Raw genomic sequence first — 12,809 nt, 5'->3', positions numbered from 1 at the left:
AATACAATCTTGACCTTCCTGTACAGATAAAAAGACATCATTTCCTAGAGTAGCATGCCATCTTGCCTTCTTTCTTATCTTCTGCTCATTTTCAGCCTGTAGAACCTTAATTTCTTGTTGAAGAAGAAGATTTATATTTATTGCCATCTGTGCAGCTTTTTCAAGATGTTGAATATGAGATACTGGACTGCTAGAAAGCTTTCTTTTCTGCAGGCTTTTCTGCAAGCTGCAAATCTTGTGATCAAACTAATGAGAATTCTGAGATGTTTGAAAAGCAGATAAGATTAAACCTTCAATAAGAAGTGATGGTGTTGGTGTACAAAGTTGAAAAGTAATCTTTTCAAGAACCTGATCTTTATCAAGTGGCTTAAGACCAGCTCCTGTGAAGCCACTGCATATATTCTTTTGATTAAAAACCTTCTTATGTGCAGAAGGATATAGATGCAGAAAATCCTCTTTATCAATATAATTGTTTCCAGCTGCCATTATCCCCTCAGTGTTATGGCACAGCCTAGGAATCTCCGATAAGACAGTGAGGGGGAGAATCTATCACGTGACAATGGATCAAGAGCGATGGCCATGATCCATCAGGACCTTTGATCCGTCCGACCTCTTGATCCAACCTGACCCTTGATCCATCCATGGTCATGATCCACCGGATAGGTATTTCTGAAGCAGAGTTCAACATGTATATAAGACGCTCCTTAACCATGGGGATTAGGACCCTGTGGTCAACTCAAATAGCAATCCTATAGTTAACATTGCTAGTAACAACTCATTATCTATCTTTTCCCTTGTCTTCTGTCTTTCAAGATAAACCCAACGATCCTCCGCCTAAGAAGTCTTAGGTCCGTCGTTACACTCAGTCAATTTCCCATATGCACATTTAAGTGGCCCAAAAACTCTAACATCTAGTGGTTGTAGAAGATAAGATATATGTGGAGGCATACAAAGATGGATAATTGCATTCTCCTTGCAGAAAGTATCAAAATCTGCAGTTTGATGGCTAGAATGGCCATTAAGAATAAGCAACCACTTCACACCAGTTGAATAGTGTTTAGAATATAAACTAAACACCTTCTTTAGCCAGCAAAGGCCTATTTTATCTGTTGTCCAGCTATTCTCACTTGTTGCAATCCACCAATTTGGAAGAAGAGCAGGTTCTTAATATCAGGCAGTCTGTTGTTCTTTTGCCTTTAAGATAACCACTAGTGGTATAGAAATCCCTTTAGAGCTTACACATTCAATAATGGTGACCCATTCACAATTCTCTTGGATAACTCTCTGAGGTCTTCCACCACACTCTACTGAAGTAATAACTTTAGAAGTTGAGCAGAGTCCCATTGCAAAGCCAGTTTTATCAAAATTCCAGATATCATCTTCATGTATGCTGTGTTCTTGAATAGCTGCATATACAACTTCAAACCACTGTTTTATAACAGTTAGATCCTTCTGCTTCCTGATATTGAATTTTCTGATTATATCTTGTATGTAGTTCAGGACAGTGCTTAACAAAGGAAGAAGCCCAGTTGACACCAAGAACTGTGGTAGGATCCTGCATACACCTGTGAAGTAAAATCTGTGCCATTCCATGCAGAAACTCAGGCCAAATTAAAAAGCCTAATTTATCTGCATCTAGCAGCTTCTTAACAAGGACTTCTTCCTCAAGGACTGTCAATTTATGGCCATTGGTGTAACGACGGGCCTAAGACTTCTTAGGCGGAGGTTCGTTGGGTTTATCTTGAAGGACAGAAGACAAGGGAAAAGATAGATGATTAGGTCGTTACTAGCAATATTACTATCAGGATTGCTATTTGAGTTGACCACGGGGTCCTAATCCCCATGGTTAAGGAGCGTCTTTATATACATGATTCTTGACTACCATCTTGACTACCATCTTGACTACCATCTTGACTACCATCTTGACTACCATCTTGACTACCATCTTGACTACCATCTTGACTACCATCTTGACTACCATCTCATGGTAGTGACTACCATCCTGACTACCACCTCATGGTAGTCCCTTATGGTAGTTCCACGTGACTAGAGATATTTATCCTGCGGGGTAGTGCCCGTTCCTATGCAAGTCCATGTTGTCCATGTCGATCGTAACAATTGGCGTGTGTTTCTGACTGTGGATTAATTCCCTTAAGCCAATCGAGAAAAGTAGATTTAGGCACACCAAATATTGCAAAAGCCCTTGATTTTGATCAAACTTTTTTGCTTTTATAAGCTTCAATAGCCATTTGAATTCGGTTTTCTTGAGAAAGAGGCATTTTGTATGGTAGGGGTGAAAAAATAACATGTTGAAGAATGATAGTTGGAAGTTGATGCAAAAGTGGATGGTTCGGCCGTGTGGACGGCTCGGCTGTTGATTACATTAAATAATAAACACTTTTATCTAATTTATTCTCCATTTATCATTCTGTATATCATTCATGATAGTCTCTGTGATACATTGGGCTCTATTTCTTTTGTTCACATGATCACATGATCAGATCTCCGCATCCAGCCTCAGTCAGGCTGTTTCATGTGATATCGCTGAGTTGGACAGCACGTATCCTTGTTGGCCATAACACTAAAGTTGCCCTTGCTGACTTCAGAAAGCACTGAGGTCAATCTGTCACATAAGTGGAAGTGACACTGAAAGCAGCGTTGACTGACGCCGAAAAAGGAGTCAATTCCTCCCACTTACAGACTATATAGGTACTCTTGACCGAAGTGCTAGGGCCACTGGACGGAGGCTACGAACAAAAGGAAAACAGAACGGAGGCAGAAACAAAAGCCGCGTGACAATTCAGGGCATCTGAATGCACTTTTTTGGCAAAAACGGAAGTAAGAAAAAGAAGTAATGGTGATTGATCTCCAGTCCGCGTCCAGACGGTGGCGCACGGGGGGTCGAGATCTGGAAAACTGGAATTTCATCTGTCTGGGCACAGCCCCTCGGCACTGTCGCGTCTCCCACTAGCATGGATGCCGCCTTTCCAAAAAGGCTATGCTTCTTTCTGCAACACATCATTTTGAACTGCACTGCCAATGGTGTTATGATTGACCCTAGGTTCTGTACTTATTATATTCGATTACCTACCAGGTAGGTAGGTAGGTAGGTAGGCATCAGGACCAGTAGGTAGGTCTTCAAAAATGCAGTCGCACCATGCCATAGCACCATTGAACTATTATCAGAAATGCACTGCCTAACCAGTGCCGGGCTTTCTACCCCATATACAATACAGCAACTACTGAAGAAAAGAAAATAAAAAAGAAAAACTTCCTTTGTTCCACAAGTACATTTCTGGCCCAGTCAGGAACATACCATGGATATTAGATGGAATAGAGGTATGCATGCAGCCTTAAGGACATTCCGTGCTGAGACCGCGATCACGTGTAGTACGGCAGCTTCCTCCACCGCGCTTTCTTGCTCACGAATGTATACACCCTCACGACTGTATAATACAGAATGCCGTTTGGGCACAGTTTTGATAAATATGAAAGCCAATGCATTTAAGGTTCGAATCTGCAATATTCACTGACGCTGTGTCGTTTACTTCTTGCCGCGTCCTACAGGTTCAGAATCATCTCATTTTTCACCCGAGCCTTCCATTTCGAGATAGTTGTGCTGATAACCGTACAGGCTTTAGTGCCCTCAATGTCACGTTCCGGGTCTTAAAACCAGTTAGCCAGGGTTATAAGACGAGTGAAATATTCGACAACCTTGGTTACTTAGTTGACATACGGCGCAATGGAGAGTCCTGATCGACCTCATGCAGACCATCAGTCTGCCGGCTTCTGCCTATCTCGGGATGGATATCGACGAGACTCGATAAGGAGCAGGTTGTTCCAGATACCTATTTAATTGACCTTTGGTTCTTAGCGGATGCTGACTTCCTCTTCAGTGTCAGCGTCGTGTCAGATGTTGAAATGGCTCGCGATGAGGTATGTTTGCTAGTACATGGGACACTTCTCAGTTCGCAGGAACTATCTAATACGGATTATTATAGGTCTTTGCTGGACCGATGTCAGAAAGTATCCCCTCCAGTGTTGTTTCCTTTTCCCACCGTCGAGCTCGGAAGGATTCCACAATGAGTTTCACCTATTTTCAAGACGACGATGGCTCTCTTGAATGGCAAAACGAAGAGGCCGTGGACGCTGAAAGCGAGATCCACGGGGCGCTCGAAGATGACGTCGAAACTGATCTGGAGGCTGCCAGATCTTCTGCCAAATCAACAAGGACGTTTCACTCTAGAAGTTCTGTTGAGGACCCTTTGCTGTCCCGACACGACTCCGTCAGTTCGTGCGCTCGTGGGAGGAGAGTTGGAGGTAGGCTCAATCAGAAAATTTATATTGTGACCGAGGATTTGACGGCCGTTATTGCCGGCTTTTCCACCAGTACGAGTGGCTTCATATTCTATATACTTCTATGTATCTTTTCGTTTGGCGCGGCATACCTTGTGCTTCGATGGCTGCCTAGATGGCGAGTACGTCTGATAGGATCTCCCACTCCACTATGGCGATGTCAATGGGTTGCAATTGAGGTGAGCATTTCCCGTTGGCAATCGTACCAGTTGTCCGCTAAGTCTGGCTAGGACCAATGGAATCAATTCACGGTTCATCCCGTCTCCAGTCAGGAGTATGGGCGCCCTAGCTGCACAGTCTTTGGAGGGAACCAAACGGAATCTATGCATCTAGAATTTGATGAAGACAATGATCCAGTGCTTGAGTCCCTGCGGTTCCTGGACTACCGCTACCTCAGATTTTTCTACCAGCCGCTTGAGGACAAGTTTCTGCTGGTCAACGGCTGGAAAGACCCACGTTGGACAAATGTAAAGGCCATGCGTGGAGGACTAGATGCCGACGAGAGGGATAGTAGGGAGCAAGTTTTTGGCCAAAACATCATTGATATCAAACAAAAGTCCATACCGCAGCTTCTCATCGACGAGGTGAGTAGTATCACTCGAAATGGTTTCTCTCAGCAGCACTGCTAATTGGTCAAGGCTTTCCATCCATTTTACATTTTCCAAATCGCTAGTCTGATTCTCTGGTCTTTGGATGAATACTACTATTATGCAGTCTGCATCTTCCTAATCTCGGTGTTCTCCATCAGTGCCACCGTAATGGAGACAAGATCGGTATGAAAATGCTAGATTTATCATTCACGCTTCCTTATTCTGACATTTATGAAGACCATGCGTCGGCTGAGAGAAATATCTCATTTCGAATGCTATGTCCGCGTTCTACGGAATGGGTTCTGTAAGTCTCTCTCTTTTTCTTTTCTTTTCTTTTTCCTTTTTCCCCCTCTAACATTCCCGTTGCCTCGTCTGACCAACGACTTCTGCAATAGGGAGGTCTGTTCCATCTAGGGAGTTAGTTCCAGGGGACGTCTATGAGGTTTCGGACCCGTCACTCAGCCAGGTTCCTTGTGACTGTCTATTACTCTCAGGAGACTGCATAATAAATGAGAGCATGCTAACAGGTGTGAAATTATACACTTGCTCCTGTTAGCCGTGCGATGTCTGACCGTGAAAACTAGGCGAATCTGTCCCTGTTTCAAAAGTTCCTGCTACAGATGAGGTCCTTGACTATCTCGATTCGGGTACTGCCTCTATCCATCAAAAAGTAGCTAGGCACTTTCTCTTCTGTGGTACCAAAATTATCCGAGCCCGGCGACCGCAGGATGCCGATGACGATGAAGCTGTTGCATTGGCAGTGGTTTTGAGGACAGGGTTTTCGACCACGAAAGGCGCATTAGTTCGCTCAATGCTTTTCCCCAAGCCCTCGGGTTTCAAATTCTATAGGGATTCATTTCGATACATCTCAGTCATGGGCCTCATTGCAGCCTTAGGCTTCATAGCGTCATTCGTGAATTTTGTTCGGCTAGGAGTGAGTTCGAAGAAAATAATTTTGAATAGCACACGAAAGGTGGCAAGCTGACAAAAGCCTAGCTTTCCTGGCGTGTCATTATCGTAAGAGCCCTTGACTTGATTACGATCGTCGTGCCCCCCGCCTTACCTGCCACTTTGACAATCGGTATAAATTTTGCACTCTCGCGTCTGAAGAAGCAGCAAATATTCTGTATCAGTCCACAAAGGTGAGAGCTATTTTTGGTATGGCTTTTATTTTGTTACTAAGCTACTTCCTAGGGTAAATGTTGGAGGAAAGCTTGATGTTGTCTGTTTTGATAAGACGGGCACTCTAACGGAAGATGGATTGGACGTTTTGGGCGTGCGGACAGTAAATCCTGAAATGAGGTAATGATATCCGGGACCTTATTGCGAGTATCTGAATTACGCTTACATTGTCTCAGATTTACCGAGATGCTATCCGATCCTTCGCTTATATTTCCCATATTTCAATCTCTCAGAGATACAACAGTTGACTACAATAAGCGCAGGAGCATCATATACACCATGGCGACTTGTCATGCACTAAGAGTTGTCGATGGAGAACTCCTGGGGGATCCTCTTGACATAAAAATGTTCCAGTTTACTGGTTGGTCATATGAGGAGGGTGGGAACCACAGTTCTGATCAACCAAATGTTAAACATGACACGATAACGCCGTCCGTTGCCAGACCGCCTGTTGCAGAAGCGTACCAGACTGATGATGACAGGGCAGTGGGAGAAGTAAGCTTTTTCCTTTTGCCTGGTCAAATTTCTTCGACGTTTTTCTTTGATTCCCTTTTACTAGTCCTCCTATATTTTAAAGTGATGCTAAGTACAATACATGCACGGCAGACACCGGTAGAACTTGGAATTCTACGATCCTTCGAATTTGTTCCTCAACTTCGTCGTACAAGTGTCATTGTTAGGCAGTTTGGCGATAGTGGTGTGAGTTTCTTCGTGAAGGGTGCACCTGAGTGTATGAAGGACATATGCCGCCCAGAAAGCTGTCAGTTCTATTTTCCACTGCCACGGCTTCTGATGCCACTAACATCCTCTCAGTGCCTCTCGATTTTGAAGAAGTCTTAAGCCACTACACCCACAGAGGATATCGGGTTATCGCTTGCGCTGCAAAATATGAACGCAAACTGAGTTGGATGAGGGTTCAAAAGATGTCTCGTGAAGAGGCGGAATCCAACTTGGAATTTCTTGGATTCATCATCTTTGAGAACAAACTTAAACCAAGCACGACTGGGGTGATCACTGAGCTGAAGCAGGCTGGAATCCGCACTGTCATGTGTACAGGAGACAACATCCTTACTGCAGTTAGTGTTGCTCGCGAATGTGGTCTCCTGGATCCAGATCATCAGTGCTTTGTTCCTCGTTTCGTTGAAGGTATAGTCATTTAGCACTACGATACATTGTTAGCTAATACGGTCGCAGGCCATAACCTCGGAGCGGAAGCTTCACTATGCTGGGAAAGTGTCGATAACCCATCCATTAGACTTGACGGGAACACACTTATGGTATGATTCCGAGTCTTTGCTGTCAACTATATCTGACAATCTCTAGCCTGTGGGAACCGTGAGGAGCGCGGACCTATCTGTACCGTTCAATAATTACAACACGAATAAATATTCTCTCGCCATCAGCGGGGATGTGTTCAGATGGATAGTTGATTTCGGAAATGAGAAGGTCCTTAAAAGGGTATGTCATTCCCTACGTGTGAGAAGCGGCATAACCTTTTTTAACAATGGCATACCCCGCAGATGCTTGTGTGTGGGCAAGTTTTCGCCCGGATGTCGCCAGACGAGAAGCACGAACTTGTCGACAGACTCCAGTCACTCGACTATTGCTGTGGATTCTGCGGGGATGGGGCAAATGACTGTGGTGCTCTGAAGGCTGCAGACGTTGGGATTTCCCTGTCTGATGCAGAGGCATCTGTCGCTGCACCGTTCACAAGCCGCGTCTTTGATATATCCTGCGTTCCCAAACTTATCAAGTATGTTTTTGTCACCTGAGGAATCAAGCATTGCCTGCTAACTATTTTCGAGGGAGGGTCGAGCAGCACTGGTCACCAGTTTCTGTTGCTTCAAGTATATGAGTCTCTATTCCGCAATCCAATTTACCTCCGTCAGCTTTTTGTATACATCAGCCTCAAATCTCGGTGATTTTCAAGTGAGTAGCGTTCTCACAGATTGTTACAAGAACCTCATGACTAAGAAATCCCAGTTCCTTTTCATAGATCTTGTTCTTATTTTGCCAATAGCAGTTTTCAGTGAGTCCTATCATTCTGTACTTCTGCAAATGGATATTGACCTTTTTCAACCAAGTGGGTTGGACGGGCCCTCATCCGGTACTTTGTCGAAAACGCCCAACAGCAGACCTTGTCTCGCGAAAAGTCTTGACCCCTCTCCTCGGACAAATTGCGATATGCATCTTGATCCAGTTTTCAATATATAAGAGCGTCCAGCTGCAGCCGTGGTATGTCAGAAGTTGCACCTTTTACTAGCTATGCTGTTTAAACTAATTCAGACGTAAGGTTCGAGCCTCCGAGGTTAGACTTGGAGGATACCAACATTGAAAATTCCGAAAACACTGCACTGTTTCTAATTTCATGCTTTCAGTACATACTGACAAGCATTGTACTCAGCGTGGGACCGCCATTCAGGCAACCGATCCTCTCGAATAGTAAGTATGTCCACTCAGCTTTCTGCAGGATATCTGTTAACATCATCCAGCTCCGTTCGTTTGTACCATCGTCATAGACCTGTTATTGTCAACTTACATGCTTTTTGCACCTTCCCAGTGGCTGAAGCATATAATGCAGCTGACATTTTTGTCAGCCGATTTCAAAGTTTGGCTGTTTATCCTCGCAGCTGGCGGCTTTCTTGTCTCTTGGATAGCTGAAAGGCAGATCTTCCCCAGTCTCGCTCGAATCCTAGGGCGTGTATACCTTCGCTTAAGGCCGCGCTACAGTAAACCGCGACGTCAGTACAAAATACTGCTCGAAGAAATGCAGAAGTGAAGGGAGCGACACATTTGATAACTCTTTCATTTTGCATTTATGGTCTAAATAGAGACTATCACAGAAAGGGTAATACGTCAAGTTGGCTAGCTTCGATGTCGTTTCATGTGCAGGTAGTCGAAAGACCACCGTCTGACCGAGATAACTTTCTCGCATGAGCAGTTTTGCGAATATATTAACATAGGGCTCGATTCCTCAGACGAATCATCTTTATAGATAAAGAAATGGAAGGGTAGCAATGCCATGAAGAATAAAGTTAAAACATTTCATTGCCGTGTGCTGTGGATTTGCTTGATACTGTCCATATCCATAACTCACCCCCAACAGATGCAGCTTGAGCTCAAGGTGGCCATGTTTCAGGGCGGGGGAAACATTTTAATAAAGCAACACGTGCGATTACTCTGTTGATTTTGTAGCATGCCACTCTCCCATAATCCCTCGGATATGGATGTTCAATGGTCCCAAGGATGTTTCCAACCCAGTAAAGCAGGGCCATCCTTCTTAGCTCGATACATCAACTAGTAACCCAAAATATCATATTAGCAGACCTTGAACATAACGGCAGTTAGACTGGAGAGCAACATACAAAAAACCACATGCTAGCCCCTAGTGCGGTTGCGGTAAAGCGATAGAACGGTGGTGCGGGGTGCACATGAATCGGATGTCTGCCTGCCATGGCTGCAACTGGTGACACCTGGAGAGTTGAGAAATCTCAATATTAAACTGATTTTTTTATCAGCATACCTTTCCGATATCAGAGTCACTTGACTTGGCAGAATTCTGTTCAGAGTAGGTGTGAGCTATAACAGGGGTGAAGTCAACATTGGCTGTCGGGGCAGCTAGTAACTGGGGAGATGATGCCACGTGACGGAATGGCGCGTAAGCCAAGCACCTAGCTGGAGGCGGCACTGAGCTTTAAGAATCGCAGGTTTTAGTTAACTAAGGAGACTATGAGAGTGCAAAGAGCAACAGGTAAGATTTATAGAGTGAAGTGGAAGGCAAATTCTGTGACGGCAGGGCCAGAGTTCACTCTTCATGAACTCCATCCCAGTCACTACGAATACTATGCCTAACCAGAACGACCACTGACTGGCACAGTTGACCGTGTGTTAACATCACAACATTCTGCTATGCAGACCTTTAACTAAAGACTTCCCTTTGGTGAAGCTGCTATTCGGCATTATTTGGTGCCTTTGAGAATTGTGAAGCCGCCGTATTTGTCCAGCTTAGGTGCCTTCACGCACAGCTCTATCCTCACTCGGCATTGTCTCTTGTCGCTTTCCGGGTACAGAGTTTGCATACCCTTTATGATCAGACTGGCCTTTTTGCTCTATATTAATTGACATCATAGAGCCCGCGGGATTTTGTTGGGGTAATAAGATGTCTCTATCGGCCGTACCATCTTCATCCAGAGTTCCCCTCGAGAGAGACAACCATGGCCGTCCTCGTTTTCGGGGTTGCTCGCATATTCGCGAATTTGAATTTTTGGGGAAGCTTGGAGAAGGTACTTTCGGGTAAGTTTTGCATCTTATTTTATCATACTACCGGATACAGGTATACTAAGTTTTCATCTGACAGTGAGGTCTACAAGGCCAGATCTAAAAGATATGGATCTGTTGTGGCTTTAAAGAAAATCCTGATGCATAATGAAAAGGATGGAGTGAGTTTGCTGTACGCCATTACCATAGCAATCTGCTAATGGGGGTTCTTAGTTTCCCATCACTGCTTTACGTGAAATCAAACTTCTCAAAATGCTGTCACATCCGAATATACTACAACTTCAAGAAATGGCAGTGGAACGAAGCAAGGGTGGGTCATTCATGCTCAAATCTCCCAGCTTCTCCACTGATAGTTCCTTATTAGGTGAAGGGCGAAAGAAGCCGAGCATGTATATGGTTACACCGTATATGGAGCATGACCTTTCGGGACTGCTAGAAAATCCAAACGTCCATTTTACGGAGCCCCAGATCAAGTGCTATATGCTGCAGCTGCTTGAGGGTGTTCGATACTTACATGAAGTAATAATATGCACTCTATATATAGCTTCTGGGAGATGAGACTAACCTTGACACAGAATAGTATTCTGCATCGGGATATGAAAGGTTAGCTGTTCTTCATTACATCAGCGTGCAGTGAACACCTACAACTAACTGGAAACGTAAAGCTGCGAATCTCCTCATCAACAACAAAGGCATTCTTCAAATTGCTGACTTTGGACTTGCCCGACCCTACGATGAACCGCCCCCCAAGCCTGGTAAGGGTGGTGGTGAGGCTAAAAGGGATTACACTACACTCGTTGTTACAAGATGGTACAGACCACCAGAGCTTCTCCTTCAATTACGACGGTACACAACAGCGATAGATATGTGGGGAGTTGGGTAAGCTTCAAAGGTCTCCTCAACCTACCATGAAACTTGCTAAGCTTTTTGCTGTTTATAGGTGCGTCTTCGGTGAGATGTTCAAAGGCAAACCGATTCTAGCTGGCAGCAGTGATCTTAATCAGGCACAACTGATCTTTAATCTTGTCGGGACCCCCACCGAAGAAAACATGCCCGGATGGAGTTCACTACCAGGATGCGAAGGCGTTAAAAGCTTTGGATCCAAACCTGGAAATCTGTCTGAGGTCTTCAAGGAGTATGTCTTGAATCTAATTCGGAGATAAGTTTCGCTAGTGTGTCTGACATTTCCAACAGGCAAGGTTCTGCTGCCATATCTCTCCTTAGCGAACTCTTGAAACTCGATTGGCGCAAAAGAATAAATGCTATCGATGCACTAAAGCACCCTTATTTCCTCAATCCTCCGCTTCCGGCACGTCCAGGTGAACTTCCTCATTTTGAAGATTCGCACGAACTCGACCGGAGAAAGTTCCGCGGACAAAAAGCTGCTCTGCCACCAGCTCCGGCTGGAGGCTCGGTGGGCATGGATCCAAACGGAGAATGGACAACTAATTCGGGCGTTCGTCCTGGTGCAGAGCACAGGAACAGTCGCATCCCTAGCACTGCGTGGGCCGGCCATTCGAATAGCAATGTCTCGGGTAGTGCGGCGCGGCGCCCTTTTGGCGTCGATGATTCGTATCAACACCTCCCTGCTTGGAATAGAGAAGGAGGTTTGCCGCCTAAGCCTCCTCCCCCTGCTCATCAGGCGTGGACCGGAGGCCAAGGCTGGAGAGGAGAAAACCGTGCAGACCAGCGGCGGGATAGATCACATCAACCCCGGATTCCTGGACGCTCGGATGGGAAACTGGATTCTTATGTTCCGAAGTACGATGGTATAAGGGATCGGCCCAGAGATCGTGATGACAGTGTTTCAAGGTCCACAACTGACTGGCGAGAGGGGAAATCAGACTACTCACGTCACATGGACAGACGAGATTATGGTTATGATCACCCCTCAAGGAGACGAAGTCGTAGTCCAGCTCCTAGAGACCGAGGACGAGAGACGGATAAGAATTACAACGTCTATCGTCGTTGACGTCACTGGGCTCGTATTGACGGCAAAGTTTGGTGTGTTTTAATTGTACTAGGCGTTCTTCCTCAATACCGGTCATAAGGATTTTACCTACACGTGTGCTTGGGGCGTCTGGAATGAGATTATCACCTGGGAACTTGAGATGAAACTATGTACCATATTCCATACAGGATAGGCTGATATACAAGCACCTTTTTTTGAGCAATCATATCAAGCATTTGAGATAATGAAACAAGTCATCAGATCTGTAATCTATGTACTAGCGTTGAGAGTATCCGTACTGTGATCTTGTATGGAAGGAAGAACTTCCGTTGAGGGAACTCAACCTACTATACAGCATGTTTTCCCATCTTATTCCATCTTCATCTCTGAGAATCCTCTATGCCATTAGAACGCCAAGTGATTTCTGAACGTGGGAGAGCGAAATGATATTA

General features: G+C 45.0%; 3 protein-coding genes across 3 annotated transcripts; 2 read left to right on the top strand and 1 right to left on the bottom strand.

Moving 5' to 3' along the window:
* Positions 1–3,742: 3,742 nt before the first annotated feature.
* Positions 3,743–9,315, top strand: VTN00DRAFT_976 (uncharacterized protein; the record flags this gene model as incomplete). Its single annotated transcript, XM_069436750.1, has 23 exons — positions 3,743–3,834; positions 3,897–3,936; positions 4,002–4,535; positions 4,587–4,940; positions 4,995–5,129; positions 5,184–5,250; positions 5,342–5,473; positions 5,531–5,880; positions 5,943–6,088; positions 6,141–6,248; positions 6,305–6,623; positions 6,735–6,888; positions 6,942–7,274; positions 7,323–7,405; positions 7,452–7,586; positions 7,649–7,881; positions 7,934–8,057; positions 8,112–8,157; positions 8,213–8,363; positions 8,422–8,570; positions 8,621–8,903; positions 8,972–9,020; positions 9,124–9,315. 23 exons carry the CDS (start codon positions 3,743–3,745, stop codon positions 9,313–9,315), a joined length of 4,209 nt encoding a protein of 1,402 aa, XP_069291678.1.
* A 44-nt stretch (positions 9,316–9,359) lies between these two features.
* On the bottom strand, positions 9,360–10,088 carry VTN00DRAFT_975 (uncharacterized protein; the record flags this gene model as incomplete). Its single annotated transcript, XM_069436739.1, has 4 exons — positions 9,360–9,425; positions 9,494–9,601; positions 9,652–9,746; positions 10,046–10,088. The coding sequence occupies 4 exons, from the start codon at positions 10,086–10,088 to the stop codon at positions 9,360–9,362; spliced, it is 312 nt and encodes a 103-aa protein (XP_069291677.1).
* Positions 10,089–10,287: 199 nt separating this feature from the next.
* VTN00DRAFT_974 (uncharacterized protein) lies at positions 10,288–12,550 on the top strand (the record flags this gene model as incomplete). The annotated part of the gene is made up of 10 exons (XM_069436728.1): positions 10,288–10,421; positions 10,486–10,567; positions 10,620–10,716; positions 10,771–10,925; positions 10,982–11,009; positions 11,072–11,285; positions 11,347–11,541; positions 11,601–12,175; positions 12,219–12,379; positions 12,431–12,550. 10 exons carry the CDS (start codon positions 10,288–10,290, stop codon positions 12,548–12,550), a joined length of 1,761 nt encoding a protein of 586 aa, XP_069291676.1.
* Between the last annotated feature and the right edge of the window lie 259 nt (positions 12,551–12,809).

Source organism: Thermoascus crustaceus (genome assembly GCF_041956765.1).
Source record: "Thermoascus crustaceus strain CBS 181.67 unplaced genomic scaffold VTN00scaffold_1, whole genome shotgun sequence".
In the NCBI taxonomy this organism is placed as follows: domain Eukaryota; kingdom Fungi; phylum Ascomycota; class Eurotiomycetes; order Eurotiales; family Thermoascaceae; genus Thermoascus; species Thermoascus crustaceus.
This window is presented reverse-complemented; position numbering and strand designations above follow the sequence as displayed.